The 21,330-nt window shown below is 37.8% G+C and overlaps 1 protein-coding gene across 1 annotated transcript in view; it reads right to left on the bottom strand.

Annotated features, from left to right (window-relative positions):
* Positions 1-2,117, bottom strand: part of HFM1 (helicase for meiosis 1) — a 41,642-nt gene extending 39,525 nt beyond the window's left edge. The window contains exons 1-2 of the mRNA XM_068952526.1: positions 2,032-2,117; positions 1,510-1,631 (exon numbers count right to left, since the gene is read on the bottom strand). Coding sequence (XP_068808627.1) covers positions 1,510-1,631; positions 2,032-2,102 — 193 coding nt within the window. The 5' untranslated portion in view covers positions 2,103-2,117. The remainder of the gene's footprint in view (positions 1-1,509; positions 1,632-2,031) is intronic.
* Between the last annotated feature and the right edge of the window lie 19,213 nt (positions 2,118-21,330).

Raw genomic sequence — 21,330 nt, 5'->3', positions numbered from 1 at the left:
TATTCACTCACACTCCTATTCATACTCATTTTATTTAATAACTTCCACATGAAATAAACCAAGTTCACAAATGTTATATGAACTGATACTCTTATCTTATTTGCAAGAATTTTACTGTACATTTTGTGACTTATGCTGATGAATGTGATACAACATGCTGTCAATTAAAACTTAAAAAAATAGGGTCGCTTTCTATGCTTGCTATACAAAGCAGAGGAGCCAAACTATTCCTTAAAGCTGAAAAGTACATGAATATTACTCTCTCCTAGACATATCCTTCACTTTAATCCCAGAGACCTGTAAAATGGAAACACTTCTCCCCGCCCCCAGAATAAAGATAGGCGTTCTAAAAAATGATAAAATGAGCAGGCTTGAAGTTCCTACTAAGAACAGCCATGAGATAAACCGTGCAATTCTAACAAGACAAAATTTCCTAACGAAGTTATTGATGGTCTGGTTTCCTGATCAGTTTAGCTAATTATATTGCTTTGTAGGGTTATTCTCAACGGGATCAGTGTCCTGATCTGGCTGACCACACAAGCATGACAGTCAGCAATAGATATGTAACAGTAGTAATAAGCAGTTGGATGCAATAAAATGACAAAACAGCTCCGTTCAGCAGCCTTCACTTAGATTTGCTCATCATTTAACCACATCCTAGCAACCTAGAGTATGCATAAAATTCATGAACAAAAATAGCAGTTTGTCACCATTCTCTACTAATTTCAGTGGTATGTATTTGGAAAACCAAAAATTACAATGGCTAATGTGTGACATATCCTTAACAGTTCCAGTTCCATGAACACAAGAAAGTTCACCTGAATGAGTAGTCCTTAACGGGATTGTCCTTGCATAAGATATAAAAAAAAAGATTCTTAACACCATAACTTCTAAATAGAGAATATCATAAATCAGCACAGTAGCCAAGAAAATGTAGAAATCTACTTGCCAGTGATAAAGCAAAGGAATTCCCTAAAAGTTATTTTTCTCAAGGTGATACCAAACGTCTAGACGGAAAGAATCTTATCATCAATCACTGGCCAGACTCCAAATTTTGCCTCCTGAAGAGCAGTTTGAAAAAAGCCCAAAATGGGAAGAAGAAAGTTAGTTTCATATAAACTCTCTGGTCCTTGGTTGGAGGACGGGTCTTCAGGCCAATGTGCTGCATTATGCTCTTACAGCTGCTTCCTATTCCTCTATGTAGCATCAAAACACAATATAGAGCATGAGAAATTGTGATCATGCTTCTCATACCTGGCTCACTTCTGCATAATAGACTTGTAATCTGTATACGTTCAGCAAACAGGCTTCGCTAATATTCCAATTCTTTTCCATAACCAGAACATATTTAAACCATCATTCTGAATCAAAATACACTATTTGTCTACATTTGCTTACCTAAAATACTTCACACCTCACAGCATGAAATGAGAAGAGGAATTATCTGTCAAAATAATTATCTGTCAAGATATTTGACTTTAAATTCAAAATGAATGTCAAATATTTTACCCATATGACTGTAGACTGTGTTTTTTTCCAGTTCCTTCTGTAACTCCTCTGCAGCTGGAATTTCAGTAATAGCTGGAGCAGGTGCAATATACCACATCTTTGGCTCTTCATTTTCTAGATATCTATTTTTAAACACACAGATAGAAGCTAAAAGCATTTTTTAAGTACCTTGCACAACATCTAGCTCAAAATTAATCACCATAAACAACCTACTCAGTGTTTCCTCCACCACCAAATATATCCTTTTATTAGTATGCTTTTTTAATCACAGCAAACGGAAGAGGCAAAACATCTGCTAATCCATATTCTTAGGTATTCCAAAAACAGTCCAGCTACAAGCTGTATCATTCAAACCTCAATATACTTTGAAAAACATTACACAGTGCGAGTTCTGAACCTGGAAGTTTCTACTCTCAAGCTTCTGTTGGTAGACGGAGGAGAGAGCAACAACAAAAAAATTCTGCTGTAAAAGGAGTCATAGTGTGAAGAAACTTTGGAAACAATATAACAATAAAGATTTACCCTTGTTTTTTATCTGGTCTTTCATAAAAGAAATTATCCAACGAAAAGGCCATGTCTGCAGAGTTGAACATTTTTATATCAAATGTGAATTCTCACAATCTCTAAAAGGCAGCACAAGGAGTTTTGAAACTGAAATTTCTAGAATTGAACCTGTATAAGGAATACAAAGTTTATTAACTACGTAAGTGCAAATATTTCATTTCTAAAAATATTTTCTCTTTTAGACCTTTCACCTACATCCTTAATGCGGCTTCAGAAATAAAATCTCTTTCTTAATAAAATATGGATCCTATTACTTATGACCAAAAAATCCTGTAGGACAGCACTTTAAAAGTTCCTATATTATCATTACATGTCATTTTTGAAGGAAAAAGGAAGTAACAGCAAATATCCAGATAAAGTTTATGTTAAATTATTTTATTTCTAAAAATGACGTTAAGATGTTTTTAGACAACTGCAGACTATAGACATTCTTTTCTCAGATTACTTTTTTCATTTTGACAGAAAAATACCTTCTTTCCTAGGATCTGAGTCTGTCACTTTTACAGAATAAATAATTATATTATTTGACAAAAAACTATGCTAATTTATAAGGAAATAAGAAATCTTTTTTCTTAACCTATATGCAAATTGCTTAGCTGGAAAACGGACTATGGGCCCAATACCCTGAAGTCAACTCCTGCGGTCTGAAACATCAGAACTAGAGATTATTTCTAATTTATTCTTCATATACATTAGTTTTAAAAATACAATACTTAATTAAAGTATTTTTCCTTTAGCACTTATACCAGGCATCAGACATACGTTTTCTTCATGAATCTGTGTTGAGTAGTTTGACAGCCTTTAACTTTGCTGAAGGACAGATGTGAGAAGCTAAGTTCTCAATAGAAGAATACCACATAAAAGAATTTATTAGGCAAAATCTTAGGTTCACTGAAATAAATGGTAAAGTATCAAATTAACTTCAACAGAGTTTATAAATCCCAGTAAAAGCCAAATCTGGTAATAAAATGACAAAGCAAACCTATCTTCTCTACTTAGAGGAATAAACTAAGGAAGATTTTTCTTTTCTTATACTCCAGCATTTCATTAGTAACATATGAAAAAAAAAAATTACAGTGTTTTCCAAGTGGATTCAGGTTTACTTAACTACTGTGTATTGTCAGTAATGAATCAGAATTAAAAATTTTTTTTCTTCTACAGGAACTGTAAGGCTTCAAACATTCCACAGAAATGTTTTTAATTTAAAACAGAAAACATTTCATAATATAAGCTGAATATACTGTGTATAATCAGTTGTCTGTAAATATAGCAAAAAAGATGGATTTCAGAATTTAACAAGTAACCTGTCCATGTCCCTTTACACTCCTTTTGGAGTAAGTCTGCAACACCACTCCTGCCAACTTCTGCCATCTCCTCCCCAGGTTTTGCCACCTTTTCTTCAACTCTACAGGCAAACTGGGCTCCACCAGAACTAGTACTGAGACCACGCTAATAAATCTAACAAAACTGGTTAATTTGGCCACCATTCTATAGCATGCTTTTAATGTCAGCCAGTAACGTAAAGCAGGAGTTCTCGGGTATCGGTAGTGGCAGCAGAAAATACCTTTCAGGAGTATTATCAAGTTGTAAGTATTGAAGTAGGAATTAACGTTGTGTTAAGTGTTTGTCCCACCAACCAAATAACCACCACCCCACCAGCTCTAACAAGCCGCAAACACTGCACACCACTGTGAAATGGCGTGCATACTGCAAGCTGGAAATCTTCAAACTATCACTATGCAACTCCTGTTTAAATAATTTGGTTTTAGGATTCCTACCCTTCAGCAGCCTTTGTTATTCACACTATTTTATCTCCCATGCCCCAGGGGCCCCCACTCTCTGTACGTCTGACTAGCCCCATCAAATCCAATTGACTTACGAAAATGAAACTCAATGGAAACAGACAGATGTCACGGTCATCCTAAGAGACTGGAAAACCCTACCACCGCGCCGCAGTTCTGCACGAGGCCTTCCCCTCTCTGGCTCTCAACTGGGAACCCCCCGTAAAGGCCACAGCTAGGAAATAGTGTGAGAAGTCTCTCAGACTTTTAAAAGCTAAGAAAATGCGAAAGATGTCCCCCACACAGACAGGAATGAAAGTGTCTTTTCCATATGCCCAATGCTCTTTGATAGTACACAGAAAATTTATATTCATGATGATAAAATTAGGAACATCAGTAGATGTTTGTAGCACTGGCATCAAACATTCACAGCGGAAGGTCAGTTTGTATCTTCAGGCTGTTTTGCAGTTCATGGTCCTCATTCAGGATTTAGGTTATGCATATTGACTCACACAGAGGTGGTTCACAATCACTATAAACAAAAACCTCTCAATGTATTTGCTTTAAAAAACGGCAAACTACAGACAAGGGGCACCACACAGCACAATTTTTGTTCTGTTTTGAAGCTCTTTGGCGTCGCATTTCTCCGAAAACCCAAACCCGTCCTCAGACCTCTGTGTTTCTCCACAGCGCCTTGTCCGGAGGTGGCAAACGAGAGGTGCCAACCCGACCGCGCCGGCACCGCTCGCTGCCCCGTGCGGCGCAGGTGCCCGGCAGCGGCAGAGCCAGCGGGTCCCCGCCTCACAGCGCACCTTCCCGGCGACTGCCAGCCCCGGCGGAGCCTCCCCTTCAGTGCTTCGCGCCGCCTCCCCGGCAAGCTCCCCCCCTCCCTCGCCTGCGAAAGGAAAGCCAGGCAGAGTCGCTGCCACCTCCTCACGGCGCCTCGACCACCGCAGCGCAAGATGGCGGCAGCTGCGGGCCCCAGAACGTGCGACGTCACCTCGGGAGCGCTGAGCGACCGATGCCGCCTCAGCCCGTCAGGCCCGAGCGACCGTCCTTCTCCGCCGCGCCTCGAGGGGCGCGAAGGGCACTTCCCGCCGCGCCCTGCGCCGGGGCCGCCCCTGCCTCAGCTCCGGCCGGGGCTGGCGTTGGGGCTGCGCAGCGCCCCGGCGGCGGCGGCGGCGGCGGCGGCGGCGGCGGGCAGCGGCCCTCGGAGGCTCGGCCCGGCCGCGACGCCCGCACTCACAAATGGTGCGAGCAGTGAAACGGGTGGGAAAGGAGGGGGCTAAATTCGCCTTAAAACGGCGAAAAAATGCATGTGTGTGGAGGGGACTCCACTGGTGTCAGATTTAGGGCTTGTCCAAGCACGGATTTAGCTGGAATTACTGTGTGTGTCGAGAAGCCCTTACTCATTTTTACCCTGGTATAAATTAGGTGATTTCTGTACCATAGGACTGTGTTATCAAACGGATTCCTATGGGCTAGGAAGAAATAAATATACTTAATATATTGATGTTTATTTTCTAGTGGATTTCTGAAAATCACTCATAGACTTTCTTAGAGCGGCTGCTGCTGCTGAACTAGAGCAACAGAGCCACCTCAAACAATTCATCTGAATTGAAACAGTACCGCATAAAGTATTTGCACAATGCAGAAGTAGGTTGCTATTTTTTTCCCCATAGAAATATTACAGTTTATAATTCTGGACTTGCCATTAGAGCATAGCTTTTGAACTAGTAAATTCAAAATAAATTGCAGAACTGTCTCAGAAAGACTAAATTTTAAGCTGGTTCAAAGCTTTATGCCATTCAACAAATACTATAGAGGCAGCTACTGTAAATATGTTATTTCCTCATACATAAATAGATGAAAAAGAGACATAAGATTTTCTCAAATATTGATTGATTTTAACATAAATAATTTTTATTTAATCAACTTTTTTGTTCTTCTTTCTTGAAAATGCTGATTAATTTTTAACTTTCCATTTCAGATTCTTAGACATTGCATGTTTATATAATGTAAATACAGTCTTTAATACTGTGCAAGTCCAGGTCAACTAAAAGCATACAGTAAAGGTTACGCTCATTTTCACAGTTCTGTGTAGATGAGTTTTCCCTTTATCACCTCTTACCCTAAAAAGACTCACATCGAAACTGTGCCATATTACAGTATGCCAACATTTACACCACGTTTAGATGCTTTAATCCACCTCCCCATCTAATTACTGGGCTGACAGCCCAGGGCAAGAAGCACTTCATTCCTACTTCTAACATGACAGGATCTTGGCCAGCACAGAATAACAAAAGATGTTACCATAAACAACCTAGAATACAATCAAGATTGCTAATGAACCCATTGTCTGAAATTAAATTCTTAAACCAGTAATTTGAATAAAAATGGGGAAAAACTTGAGGACAACTCATTTTATCCATGTAATAAATTCTGATACCAGAAAGCATTTTTTTTTCCTTACTATTAGAGAATGCCTTCTTCAATTCTGGCCTCAGGCAAGTTTCCATCCTAGTTTGCAACAGCTGCTTTTAGCTGACCAGACTTTAAAGTTTAAAGCAGTAATACAAACAGTTCATTTTTTTAAAGCTATTTTTTCTTCAATTCCCTTCCCTAGGTGACATCTCCCTCAACACACACACACAAATAACATAAAATATATAGCAAAGCAGTCCCTCAACAGCTCTGAGACAGTTTAATTTTTGATTTCCCCCAAGCCTAACATCTGATCTGCCATATGTTTTGTGTCTTTCAAGCTCATAGAGATCACATACTAAATCATAAACCTGCATGTTCTGGAGCAGTGCAGCTAGAAAATCACCAACACCAGTCATTGGTCAGTGATCCATAGGGTAACAGAGTAACACTCATACTTACTAAATACAAATCTGTTAAAAGCTTCTTTTTTCTCCAGAAGTTACAAATTGAACAAATCACTGCAAACAAATTAAATGCAGAAAAGTATCAAGACGTAAGTGGGATGACAGTGTGTTCTCTCAGTTTCCTTTGTTTGGCCTTCTCCACAATTTTACAGACATGACAAGAAAAATACCGGCCTCTGAAAAGTACCATGCCTCATAACAGAAATTACTATGAAGTATTTATTAGAAGGTCTTAAAATCACAGGCAAGCCTTAAACTGTTTTATCTTTACCATATGCTTGAGATTGTGGCAATGATTCATTTATTTAAAGAAAATTACAATAGATTCAAGGAGTTCAAAAATATGTACAGTCATAACTTTTAAAAGTCAAAATTGGGAAATAAAAATATAGCATAAACTAGATGCTCAGATTATAAATTTTGACATGGTGAGGGAGGAAAAGCAAAGGCAAATTTCTTTCACTTTATCATGTTGATTAGTGATCACAAATTTGGGCCTGATATTGTACCACCCTTGCAAAAAACTTAAACACACGAATAAGTTTACTGATGGATGTTGAAATTACTCATGTGCATAAGCGTTTGCAAGACTGGGTCTTTAGAGAGCTAAAGACAGCTCCCCCTGGAAGCTGGTAGCAGGGCTCTGCCTGTCAGCCAGCAGTGATACAAGGCACTCTTCCCCAGGGGCCCAGCAAGCAGGCTGCTTCTGCTGTGCCTGACACTTCCCCAGGAAGTTTGGGTCTTGAACTGTTTTTTATGCAGCTAAATTAAAATATATTTAATACTATTTGTTTCATGATGGGGTAGAGAAATTGTTTTTCTTTTCTTTACTTCTTTACCATTGATTCCTTTTTCAGTTTCCCATCTATACATTTTTTCCTATAAGATATAAACTCCTCCTACTGAACCCTGCAAACATAAACTAACCACCAAGGACCACTTTCACTATGTATTATATTATTATCTTACTTCAGATTAACAAAAGAAGAACATTCGACGTTCACCACTTCACCCTTAACCAATTCAGCATGTCTAAACACATTATTTTATGTCGCTTAGTATTTACAGACCTTAGGATTTTTGCACATAGACAAAAGAGACAATATTAAGTATAGATTTTGACAACTCACACAGCTGATACTTCCTAATTTTTGGATATTTAAATCAAAGGCTCAATTGATAAAATGAGACATATGTAGAAGGAAATCCAATGAGACTGTTAACTGTGGTGGCATTTGTTTCTTTGGAATATATCTCCTAAGAGGCAAGTCATTGCTGCTTCCCTTAAATAGAAAGGATATCCCTTTGATAGTGTTTGTGGAGTCAGCTTTTGTGTATATGATGAATGACCTTGATAAGTTGTACCTGTAATCACTGTTTTGGGAAAATACAACAATAACTGTTCTGTCAATGCACTTTTTTTCAGAAGGAAGGGAGGGAACAGACATTTTTTAACTAGAGCGATTTTACTGAAGTCAGATCTCAACAGCACAAGGTACCAAAACTCTCTTCTGTTTTATTAGTTCTTTGCTCTAAATTATTATGAATCAATGATATATACTAGTATGTAATGGCTAAAATCTAGATGACAGGTCCTCTGATGGTTCATTCACTTTGACAAGATTTCCTGTCAGCATAATTTCTTGTTTTGGATTGAAAACTATAATAATATCATTCAGGAGATTCAGAAGACAATCTTCTGAATTCAGAAACCTCTGAAATGCAAAACATTTATAGATTTTTTTCTTCTCTTAGCTAAGTGTATTATAAAATCTACAGATTTTTTCTTCAATAATTTTCTCACTTGTAAAAAACTCAAACAGTTCTAATAAAAAATAATTTGTTTTGAAGGCTCCCAATTCTGCAGTGAGCTATGTGCAGGAGCAGGGAACTAAAGTCATAGTGTTTTCTTGTTGCACTGTGAACCTATTTATAATTTTATGAAACTAATTCTCTGGAGACAAATACCCTCCCCTTTTTGTCCAGGCTTTGACATTGTAAGCGCTGTTTATTAATTTAATTTTGTCTACAGTGTCAGCAATTTTTAAAAATGTACTCTTAGTTATCTTCATAGCTCACTCTGCATCAGTGGGTAGATATGAAATTTCAATTAAGTCCAAAGTGCTCATCTTCAAATCCTTGTTTCTGTGAATATTCCTTAATAATGTTTGCAGTTTAATTGACCCTGAGTGTTGGAGGAAGGATTCTTTGTGAAAGCCTGCTAACCTGCTACTGCTCATTATACCATTAAAAAAAGCCATGATGAAAAGAAGACATCCACAAAATAAGATAGGAAATGTAATTTTCAGCAAAGGGCGGGTTTCTGATCTCAGAAAAACTGCTGCTGTAGAAATCTTAGAAATGCTGATAGAAATCTGAGATATTTTTCCATATTCAAGTGACAGAAGAAATTTTGTGAGGTTTGAAAACATACGTCTGAAATTTAAAAAAGTTTTAGAATATATTTTGTCTTACACACAGTGGTTTTTGCACCAAGAGACTTTATGTCTGCTGAAATGCTCTTTATTTTGGAACGACTACAGATAGGGAACGCGGACTCTTTACACCACACTTAGCATCTATGTGTATGATTCTTTCCCCACTGAATTTATTTTCTCAATTCTGTGGTCGCTCCATTCTCATTAGGAAAAAAAGAGAAGCAATTATCTTAGCTACTGTCGTCTCTGAGATGTTCACCCACGCTCCATTTTCTTCTGAAAACACCAATCCAATCATTAATAAAAAAGCTTTTCCTACTCACTTCCTTTTTTCCTTCCCTCATCTTATTCCATTACGAAGCTTATTTTGATTAAAGTAGAATAAAGCTCTTGAACCATATAAACTGTGTTTTTTTCCACATGTAAGGTGAATTGAGTCCAGCCAATATGATTAAAGGCTTGATGTAACCAGGCCAGGACACATGTATTTTAGATATGTTTAGATTTTGACTATTTTTAAGCGTCCTTCCTAGGACAACAGTCTACTTATCAGTTATTTCTAATAATTTTCAGTAATGTAGCTATGCTGTGCATTTTAAGTTAAACAGCAACAATGTGCCAATTAAATTTCTGCAGACTATATGATCAGAACACCCTACAGATCCTTAGCTTTTTCAAAGTAGGTCCGTGTATACAGATTTCGTTTGATCTCTGGTTCATGTCATCCTGGTTTTGAAACATACTGTAACTAGAAGGTATTTCTTTATGATATGTTAGTTATCAGGAATGTAATCTATACTGGTATAGGGGAAAAGAGCAGTGATGTTTTCTCAGAAATGAAGTTTCTTCTTCTTGGACTAAAATAGAAAGCATAGGATTCCTTAAAGTTTGTATTTCATTCACTATTTATCAATTTTAACTCTCATGATCACAAAGAACATTGTCTTGAGGTTTATATGGTTTTAAATTTAATAAATAATTTGACGCTTGCTAATATAATAGTATTTAACAATTACATCATAAAATGGTTCAGTGAAAAACTGTGTCTCTGGTATACAATTAACACAGTGTAGTCTAGTTCTGAGTAGAGCATTAGGATACTATTCCAAAGCAAATAATAAGCAATAGGAAATACAAGTGAAGAAATATGTATCCTTTGAGATGAAGGAAACAACATCGTTTGGCCAACCCTCCTGAGTCCATATCAGCTGCCAGAAAAATGAATGTGTTTTACAGCACTTGGACCATACTGATTTAAGACGTTATTATGATGTGGGCCTTTGAAAGGTGCTAGAAAATTCTGCTCTTCTAGATACAACAAGATGTTGTCATTATGGTACAGACAAGAATAATACAAATATCTAATAGGTGTCCAATACACCCAACATCATCACAGTTACTGAGTTGCACTGACCTTCATCTACGTATCTATGCAATTCTGCTGTCAGGTTTTGAAAGCATTTGAGCAGAATATTTCCTCCAACTTAGCCACACTTACACCCATGCAAACTTCGTAAATTTTGTATTATATTTTTGGATTGAAAATCCTCGTGAAACAAGTATAATTCAAAACTCGAAAGTAGCCAGCGTCTTACACTCTGCAATGCGATAACTTGTATAGATGTTCAGCTTTTTGTTGGGACGCTTGAGGCCATTACACCAGTTCCTGACATGTAATCTTCTGCTAAAGAAAACAGAAAATTACATGAAAAGCAGCAGAATAAACAGCATGAGTACACTCACATTTAAGAAACTGCCCTTCCTCATATCGGTTTCCAAGCCAGCAATGGACTGCATATTGCAGAGCACATCAGGAACAGGCTTTGTGTTAGATTGAACATGTTCTGGGAAAGTTCCAGGCTAAAAAGTAAAGGCAACAACTGAAGCTTAGGGGCTTCTCACCATCACAGAAGCATTTAAGTTCAAATTCTTGCTGTACTTTGGCACAAAACACTGAAGATAGTTTACATGCTCTCAACTTATCCTCAAAGTAGCACAACTGCTTTGGTGACAGTGGAGAACCTGAGATATCAACATGTTGCAAAGAAAGAGAAAAACTTCTGTCACACTAAATTTTTGATAAAAATGGAAAAGGCAGCAAGGAACACAGTTGAAAAATGTCGACACACTACCAGAAGAAGCAGAGTTAGAAACGAAACACTTTTATAACAAGCTAACTACTGACAACCATACAGAAAGTAGGTGACAGCATTTCAAAGTCGAGACATTCTACATACTTGTTGATGTGTTTACAACATAGATGAAAGAGCAGTTTCAAGATTTCACAGACAAATGCAGGCTGACACATTGACGTTGATAAAGTTTTTAAAACATTTCCTCATATGAAGCATGAAGAAAACTTTGTAATTTGCATATTCAGTCCAGCTACTCACTAATCAACCATTTCACTTCTTAATACAGCCCAGATAGATTTATTGATTAATTATTTGTAAGATATTCAGAAGAGGACATGTAGGTTTAAATATATTAAGAAAGACAATGGACTGAAGGCTCTATCTACAAAAGAACTCAGGATGCCATATGTTCTATGCTGATATTTTTATGTATCCTTGTTTTCTACTGGAATGCACTGTCTAAAATTGAGAGCCTGGGCTTCCTACATAATTCTAGGGGAGACTTAGGCACTTAAAGAAATGAGCAAGTCATTCTTCAGTATGGTCAACAGAAAACATGAGACATGAATCTTGTTCCCTCAGATATCTTTCTTTGCATATGTGTTAGGGAAGGGTCTCTTGTCATGCAGGAGTCACAATTTCTGCAAGTTTTCTTGGTATTAGATGCTTTCTCAGAGCATACTGCTGCAACTGGTATTGTTCTCCCTTCCCATTTTCCAAACAGCACAGTAGCTACAGCATTCACTCAAGATCTCTTCTTTTTGTATGAAGTGAAAATGCCAAGTGCTCAGTTACTGAGTTTTGTAGGCCAGGCCTGCCTCACCTCTTTCATGTTAAAACCATTTGAAATTGTATGGAATAATTAAGATTATTTAGAGATATGTAAACATGACTGTATGGCTTCGGAAAATCACCTGAGAGTTGGGAGACCCCCAACCAACTCACTGCATTCCCCTAGGCTACAAGAGAATACAGTCAGGCTCTTATTTAATTCATGCAAAGGAGCCCAACCAAATATGCAATCAACTCAAGTATTTCTAGTGACATCAGTGAGATTTAGATCACATTTGCAAGGAGAACCAAAGGCTCAAATCAATATTTAAAATTGGAAAAGGTAATTTTTTTACATTGGAATAACTCAGAATTGCAGGAGTGGATTTTATGTAACTGTAAAAAATGTTTAACACGAAATAAACTAAACATTAAGAACCACTACCTTAATAGAATGCTTTTGCAAATGGTATTAGCTTAAAAAAAAAAAACATAGTCAGCTCAATCTGACTAGAACATTGCTGCAGCATTGCTAAATGTTAGAAAGTGTGGGTTTCAAAAGTGGTCATCAGCATTCACCACTTCTTCATATTTATTTAAGCACCTTATATTTACCTGTAAATCATGCTAGAATTGCAACATCTAGGCAAGTGACTTTAACCTTTGACCTTCTTAAACTGACCATGAAATACAGTTTGAAAAAAAACCTGCTTCATTTCTTTGTGAGGAGGAAAGTGTCGTTTGTTTTGTTTCTTGAGAAATCTGCTGATAGCTAACATTCTCTTGATATTCAGATTGATCTCTTTTTTTGTATATATGTTCAGCCAATTCCATTTTATACCTTCTTAAATCCTATCCTCCTTTTTTCCCTCTTGTTTTTCTGTTGTCTTTTGCCTCTATAGAGCTACACAGTCTAAGACTGAGGAGGCTGTAAGTCTCCAGCATGAACTCCTGCATGTAAAAACCCATTAAATTTCACCAAGTCACCACCTTTTTGAGACCAGTAGTGTTTCCTTTTCTCTCCAGCCTCCTCTGTTTTCTCCAAAGTGTGACCTTTGGCCTATACTCACAGTCTGTGCAGAGACTTTGGAAGTGGGAGGATTTGAGACAGAAACATTTCCTGGGGCAATAGAAGTGGCAACAGCAGGAGTACTAGGGAAAACAAAGTGTTAGGATAAATCTCTTTGAAAAAATCACAATGCCAACCATTCCTCCCAGCTACTGCAAACATACGGGGAAGACTCTTAATCAGTGGCGGATAAGCTACAGCATATAGATCTTTAGAATTGTCTTAGACAAATTTACAGTATTCGTTAGAAATAATAGTAATAAAAAACGCGGTGTGCAAGAGAAATGCACTAACGTGTTGAGCCATAAGCCCCACTAACGTGTTGAGCATAAGTCACGCAATTTTAGAGGACTTACAGCATTCCCAGTTAGTACATTGCATCCGACAACTCTGCCACTCAGGTCTAACTACAGCTTTTCAGATGCCATAGGAGAGCAGAGAGAGACAAAACAGTTATCATGATGAACCTGAGATCTATCATCACAGCAATAACCATGCAATAAAACACTGGATATCAGTTCAGTGAAGGAGGTTTTCTAAACAGAAGAAAGAAAAAAAGCAAAAACTGTAGGGCAGGGTGCTGCGAGTGGCTGAAAGATCCCCAAAATGGATATCTGGACTGTCTTGCTGAATCGTGATAGCACCCGCATAGGTCCATTCCCAAAGAACATTCTGGTTCCATTTAGTCATAGCTATTTCATATTTCAGACACAACTCTTATTTCCTCAGATGGATTCCAAGCTACTAAGACAAGGTCACTACTACTGCTTTTTGTCATGTGTTTCATGAGGACTGATGGGAATTCACAATGGTCTTTGACAGGGTCTCCCTACTTTTGTCATTAGCTCACGGCATATTTGTGTGTGTGCGCATGCATGCGCTAGTACACACGTATGTCCACGTATTTGTATTTATTTGCCTCTCTGTATTTCAAGGGTTGAAGATAGAGCATGTGTGTTACCTGGTCGTCTCTATCCAACACGGAAAGCATGAAACGCCTCCAACCGTAAATGCAGACCAAAACATATAGGAAGCCTAGAAATATAAACAAACACATACATCAGTATGTCTAGTTTGGAGAGCAAAAACTAATCTGCAGCAATTATTTTGGGGAACAAGACAGCAGCAAAACTACCCCTTTGAGACTACCACATGTCCAGCTTGAAATAATTGTCTTAACCACTATGTAGCCATTCCTTTTCTGCTGAATTAAACAGTTTTACAATGTATCACTGAATTAAAAGAAATGTCAAGGACTCTGATTCATTTCTTAATAACCAGCACTCTACTTTTCTAGTAGTAAAATATAGCTTTATTTTTAACTGTTATAACTAGCCGTTCACATTGTTGTTTCCTAGGAAGTGCACAGACATAATCAGAGGAGAAGAACTATGGACAGTCTAAGTACAAGATTTTAAAATATATGATCCTAATGCTAGGCTGTTCTGTCACTTTTGCCTCTGTATTTTGACATTTTGGTACAGATACAAGGTGATGCTTGAGAATTTTAACGTTAATAACGTTGTGATTTACTTTGTCAATACTGACATCTTCCTGCTGCAAAGCATTTCAGATGATGTGGTGGAGTAGGACTGAATCAGGTCCATTCTCCAGCCCATGAGGAAGACTTTCATTGCTGACAGAGGACGGATAAGTAGATTAGTGAAATACCAAGATCACATCGACATGACACACTAATTAAACAGTGACATGAAGGAATAAAGTTAGAGGGACATTTCCACCTGGAGCTGGTTGAAAAATAAAGTTTCCATCCTGGTAAAATTCTAATACTTCAGTTTATTTCCCTTTTAAAATATAATGCAAATTAGTCATTTTGAACTATCAAAATGTTACACGTGGTTAAAGTTAGAATATCATAATATGGAGACTCCTGTAACATACAAGTCATAATTAAATGTCAGCACCACAAAGTCTAAAGAAATTATTTTTACTGCCTCAAAACTATACGTTGTAACAATGCTAAAAGAAAATAATATGGAATTTATTTGTTTCAAGATTTTCCATCAAAAAATTTGGGCAAAGGTCATACGTCCAAATGGCATAGTCTAATTAGGATGAAATTTCAGCAGAAAATGGCTTTGTTTCAGCAACATTTCAGTAATTTCTAATTCCTACAGAACAGGCTTGTGGAAAAAGTAAGACATTGAAACGAGATTTTGCAAGTGCAGAATTCTTTTTAATTTCAGTTATATTTCTGCATTACATACATTTTTCCTAGTTTTATTTTTATAATGGGAATCTTGGCAATGTTATTTGCTGCTGTCATAAAAACAAACCATCTTTACCACCATGATTTATATAGCTAGATAGTATGCAGCATGTATCTGACATCATATACAGTTGAAATTTGCATGAGACATTATTTTTATGTTACATTTTTACATTATATCAAGAACTGTTGTCCATGTTTTCGTACAGGATTAAGAAAGCACTACCCCCATATTAAACTGGGAGAGGGGCTTGCTAACAAACACATTTCTATTCAATATTCATGACTTTTTAAGTAACTGCTATTTTAAACATCCAAACCTAGAAGAAATATCTGAAAAGAGAGGAATAAATGATATTAAATATAAAAAGAGATATTGCATTTTATTACTACAGTTGATGCATTAAGCCAAACTTTTAGGTTAATAATTCATCAATTCTTAGGAAAAATATTTCAATCATATGCATGCAATTACTCTTGTTTGAATGAATTCCTTTCAAAGAAGGTAACAGTTAATACTGCAGAGGGATTTTACCCCTTTACAATGCTATATAATTCTAAAATACTGGCTCAAAATAGGACTTCAATGCAGTGGAGGGGAGCCTAAGCAGAGTTCAGGAGCCTTCTGTGATTCTGCATCCATTGAATCATTAGTACTTCTGAAACTCGAGAAAACTGGGTATTGTATAAAATAGCTTCAGGGAACAGCTTCAGAACATTAAAATACAGTCCAAAGGCAATTTTCTAAAAGAACCCTCCTTTCCATAGTTCTGTCCTCCTTTTTAATATTTTAAGCTAGATGCCTTAAGTGATATATGTATTACTTTCCTTTCAGTATAAAATGTCTATCTTTGATGGACTGCTTTGGTCTCAGGGCCCAAATACGGTTTTCTGCTGGGGGCTCCGTAACCACTTCTCGCAGCCTGCTGGGACTTCGGCACACCTCAGTCAGGCCTGCTGGAGTTGAGGGTACGGCACAGTTTTCTTTGTATATACTTCTTTGTTCTTCTGTATAGGGGTATGAAACAGTGTTCTTATGAACTGCAATTCTTTGTTCTTTTGTTGGTAGCACTTCAGAATTGAAAGTATGGTAGACGAACTGAAAACAACAGATAATGCTGTTGTTACTCTTCGTTCATCAGCGAACAGAGAATTTAATTCTACTTCCATTACACTAATATAAATAAAGAGTACAAACAGCGCTGCCAATAATGCTAAACTAATGTAAGATATACATAAATAAGAGGAGCCATAAGCCTGCAGTTTGGGGGAAGGGAGTTGGCAGGTTTAGAGGAATACTATTTATCTACTTATTAACTCTGCACAGGTTAGAGGCAGTTTCCTGTGGGTAATGAGGAGAGTCAAAGACTGAAACAACATCAATCAGTGTAACATGGGACGGGTGGGGTTTAAAAGGCTTGCTCTTCTTTTTTGCCCGTTTATAAAATCATCTGTAGGGTTTTTCTGCCAAATAAGGGAAAATGATTAGAAATTTAAAACACAAATTCTCAGTTTCCTCTAGTTTTAAAGTAGAACAGCCATGTGTGCGTGCACATGTGCATAACTACAATAGCAGCTAAGTGGGCAGTTTTACTTGTCTGCAAATCCAGAGGTTAGATTAAAAAAAAACATTTGCACATCAGTGACAACTTAAGAAAATAGTATAACTGCTAGAAGTACAGGAGATCTGAGAAGACAAATGTTTTAAGCAAAGTCATTTTTCCTGCTTATTGATACTGAGAGCTGATCCTCCCTATCATCCCTCCTTTTTACACCACTGAAGCCAGTATATGGAAAACGTGAATTCTAACACTGTAAAAAATCTTAATACTTTAAAATGAGCATTTATGGGTAGAATGTACCCAGAATTCATACAGTTTAAAAAAATATATAACATAGTGCCCTGTTAAAGCAATAGTGCACAGTAACATGTTTTCCAAAAGTGATCTTTAATTTGAAGATTGTAATATTTTTACTGAAGCAAAATGCAGAAATGTGAAATAGGTAAATGTTTATTCACAGAAGATACACAGAAAAAGAAATCAGCAGTGTCTAAAGGACCGTCATAGTAACAACAATTTGTAATGAACAACAAATTGTAATTTCACTGTTGAAATTACAATTGCCCAGAAACAGTATAAGAGTGGAAAATTTAGCCCTGTGCATTGATTTAAATAAACACCTGCATGTATGTTGTTAGACCATATTGAAAGTGACATTGTGTTAAGTTGTGTTAAGAGGACTCAGCCAGTGAAGTTGCACTGATGCAAGGTAGGACAGAATTTGGCCCTTCCCATCACATATATTATACATGTACTGCCTGCTCTCTTCTTTTGTTCTGCTCCATTCTAAGCTAACAGTGGCGACCATGGTCTGTGATGTTGACTTCTTCCTTGATCCTGACTTTCTTCTTCCTCTATCTCCTGTGGCTGCATATTACTACGGCCATTGCTTTATCCATCTATTTCTGTAATTTCTCATAATTTCATCCTCACTGAAATCGCCCACTAAGAAATAAGCAATCTGATATTTTAAGCTATCCTAATTTGAAATGCTTATATTTTGACATTAATGCTTCTTGATATAAATACACAACAGAAACCTTAAAATTAATCAACTTCAACCCAATTTTAATTTAAAGATATGACGACTTTCATCCTCAGCTAACCCTATCAGCTTTTCATTGATTTCAGGATCTGCTCAGAATTTCTCTTCTTATTTTTCTCCATGGATTTTCTCCATCTTTCCTTATCGTCTGAGGGCTTGATTTTCCATTCCACCTTTCCTTGGGAACTATCTTTCATCAGGGCGGTGTGGGTACCAAATGCTACCAAGTAAGAGTGTGTTATACACGAGTTTGGTATTGGTTTGCATTGCATATATACAAATGCAATTAAACACAGAGGAAAATGAGGTCCCGTTGGCCATTCCATTGCAAGAGTGCCCAGGGATAAACAGAGCCTCTACAGCACAGAATGTCCCAACTGTGACAAAGGGTCTATTTTGGAAAAACGAACACACACATACACACACACAAACAAACAAACAAACAAAGGAAATTGGGTTGTTGAAGTGGAGAGGAGCTGACTAGGACCTGTGGCTACAAGAAGACTGAATAGGAATTGTGATGGAGTAACCTCATAGCCTTTTTTTCTGGCATGAAAGGCAGTTCCCATAGGGGAAAGGAATTATTTCCTTCCCTTTCTCCTAAATCTGTGAAGGAAGACACCGTAAGTTAGTTACTTCTGCCACAGCCTAGAGATCCTTGTAGCTAGGGCAAACATGAAGGCTTCTCAGTTCTGCCCCAGCAACTCCAAATTAATGCTATAGTGTTCCTGTGCTTTTTGCCCTTGATTAGCACTATACTCAATTCTGTCCTTTGTTATAGGTTTACTAGCATTGGGTAAGAAACTGTTCCTAAGCTGCTTCTGCCTCCCAAAAGGCTTTCTTCAACCTTTCCATCCAATCCTACTGGTTTCCTACTTGTTTTCAGACCTTGTATGACAATACCTGCTTTTGACTGGTCCCTTTTATTTTGCCACAAATTCCTGTTAACACAGGGACAAGAGAGAGATTAAGAGATTGCCATGACAGGAAGCAACATCTAAAGAGTGCCATGGACTCACATAAATGTCAGGTTATTACAGCTTTTGTACCACAACTGGTAACATCTCAACACCTCACTTCTGTGCAATGTATGTGCTTGCACGAGGTAGCCAGCAACTCTCAGGGCCCAAGTATGAACAGCCCCCATTGCCTGATTCATTCCCCTTTCAGAGAAGCTAGTAGGAAATCCACTTCCAGTTAGGTAAAATAATTAAGAGTACTTCTTTGTGTTACTCATGAAAAAAGTTCACTTCTGTTCAGTTGTCTTCTTAACATTAGGTATCTTAGAAATGTCTGTCGGGCAACTGTATTTCAGTGTTCACAGGTAAGTGTCTGGGGCTTGCCACTTTCTTGAACAGTGACATTATTTTTGATCCACTTAACTCATCATTTCCATATTTTGTAGCTATAATAGGAAGCAGTTGCATAATATGTTCACATATCTCTGTAGCTGTGCCACATGGTCCTGTGGTTTGCATACCACCGAGTGAGGAATAAAAATAAAAATCAGAACACAGTCATCCAAATTCTGCCCTAGAAAGCTCATGTGCAAGCCAAACCCTCTGCTTGGAACATGGCCACACCAAACTAGAGCACTAAAATGCTTCCTCACAGAGGATAGGAGAGATCCACAAACTCCAAAAATGGGGTTGTGACTTGAGGAAATGTGGGAGGGCTGCTGGAAAAACAAATGCACTACATTCTACCCTGAAAAAACATAAACTACTACAGAAAGCAGGCAACACATTTTTGCAGTTGCAAGCATAAATAGGCAAGGCAGTATGACATAAAGTTTTCTAGAAGAGTTTCTATGCATAGAGGAACATAAGAGATTTATGGCATTTGAGGGCTCAGAAAAGTTCATTTTTCATTTTTAATTGACTATCTCTATTCTAGATAGGTCCATATATGCTACTTTGCACTGTTCTTGATCTGTCTTGAGAAGACTTGTCTGCTGGTCAATCTGTCAGGGAGTTAAAGCAAGGAGAAATTTGAAGAGCAGTATGGAGGCGGTATGTATCACTTCACATTTTTCCAGCTCAGAAGCTCATGCAAGCCCCCGTATGTATTTACTCCGTGTTAGACCCTTGTGGCGCAGGTACTGTTACAAAAAGGATGGTAAAGGATAGCTCTCCACAGTACTGAACTGAGGTTTATCCACCTGATTTCCAGTCACTGTTAAGTGCAGGTTAAAAGCCCTGCCACCCTGAGTGGAAAATGTAAGGAAGTGATACTATGCTGCCTGACAAAAATTCCAAATTTTTTCCCCTTCCTGTAGGCTTCTCCACTGAAACAAAAATTGAGCTGAAGGGATCTGAGGGCTTTATACTCACACAACTTCTTTGCTAATCATATGCTGCCTATTCCTACATTTTTATATATCCTGACTGATGACACGTTGTATAGACACTTGTAACAGAAATACAAAATCACGGAATGGCCAAGGTTGGAAGGAACCTCTGGAGATCATCTAGTCCAACCCTCCTGCTCAAGCAGGGTCATCTAGAGCACATTGCTCAGGATCGCATCCAGGTGGGTTTTGAGCATCTCCAGGGAAGGAGACTCCACAACCTATCTGGGCAACGTGTTCCAGCGCTCAGTCATCCATACAGGTTAGTATGAATGAAATATGAATGGAAGTGTGTGTGTGGCGGGGGGTGTGCACGCAAACAGCAGAAGCATTAGAACATAGAATTAAAAAAAGTCTTGTATTGAAAAATGAAGGGCACTGTTCCCAGGAGAGTGTTCCCAGGAGTAAAAGTGAGGAATGTGTTATGTCAAGACTAGAAGTCTGGCACTCTGATTAGACCACAGCGTGGACAACTCAGCAGAGGATCCTGCACCTAACAGCAGCATGAAGACAATCAGATTGCAGCATATAACATGTACCATTCCTTTTCCCATTAGCCTACCAGAAGGACAGACCAAGGACGTATATTTCAAACACATATTCCAAACAAGGTAAAACAGACAACGGGCAGCAACTTAGCCTAAAATTTATGGAAGAGGAAGTAAGGAAGTGCAGAGACAAGGGACCACCTCATAACAGTTGATGACTCCTAAAGGATATGAAAGACCTGTCCCAAACTACTTTGTTGTTGCCAGTCAAGAGGAAACCAAGAAACAGAGCGAGAAATTCACAGCTGGCAGACAAGTGATCCTGGACAGATCTTAGGAGCGCATACATCCTGGTGCTTGTGAGTACAGGAGTATGAGAGTATGTAAAACTAATTTGCTCAGAGATTGTGTGCAATAAAATTACCTTCTCCTTCCATAAGACTGAACTTTGTTACATTAATTTCCCTACTGCTGTACTGCCATATAGTGTACTGCCA

Source organism: Struthio camelus, chromosome 8, assembly GCF_040807025.1.
Source record: "Struthio camelus isolate bStrCam1 chromosome 8, bStrCam1.hap1, whole genome shotgun sequence".
In the NCBI taxonomy this organism is placed as follows: Eukaryota; Metazoa; Chordata; class Aves; order Struthioniformes; family Struthionidae; genus Struthio; species Struthio camelus.
The sequence above is the reverse complement of the archived record's forward strand: the minus strand, read 5'-3'. Positions and strand labels throughout refer to the sequence as shown.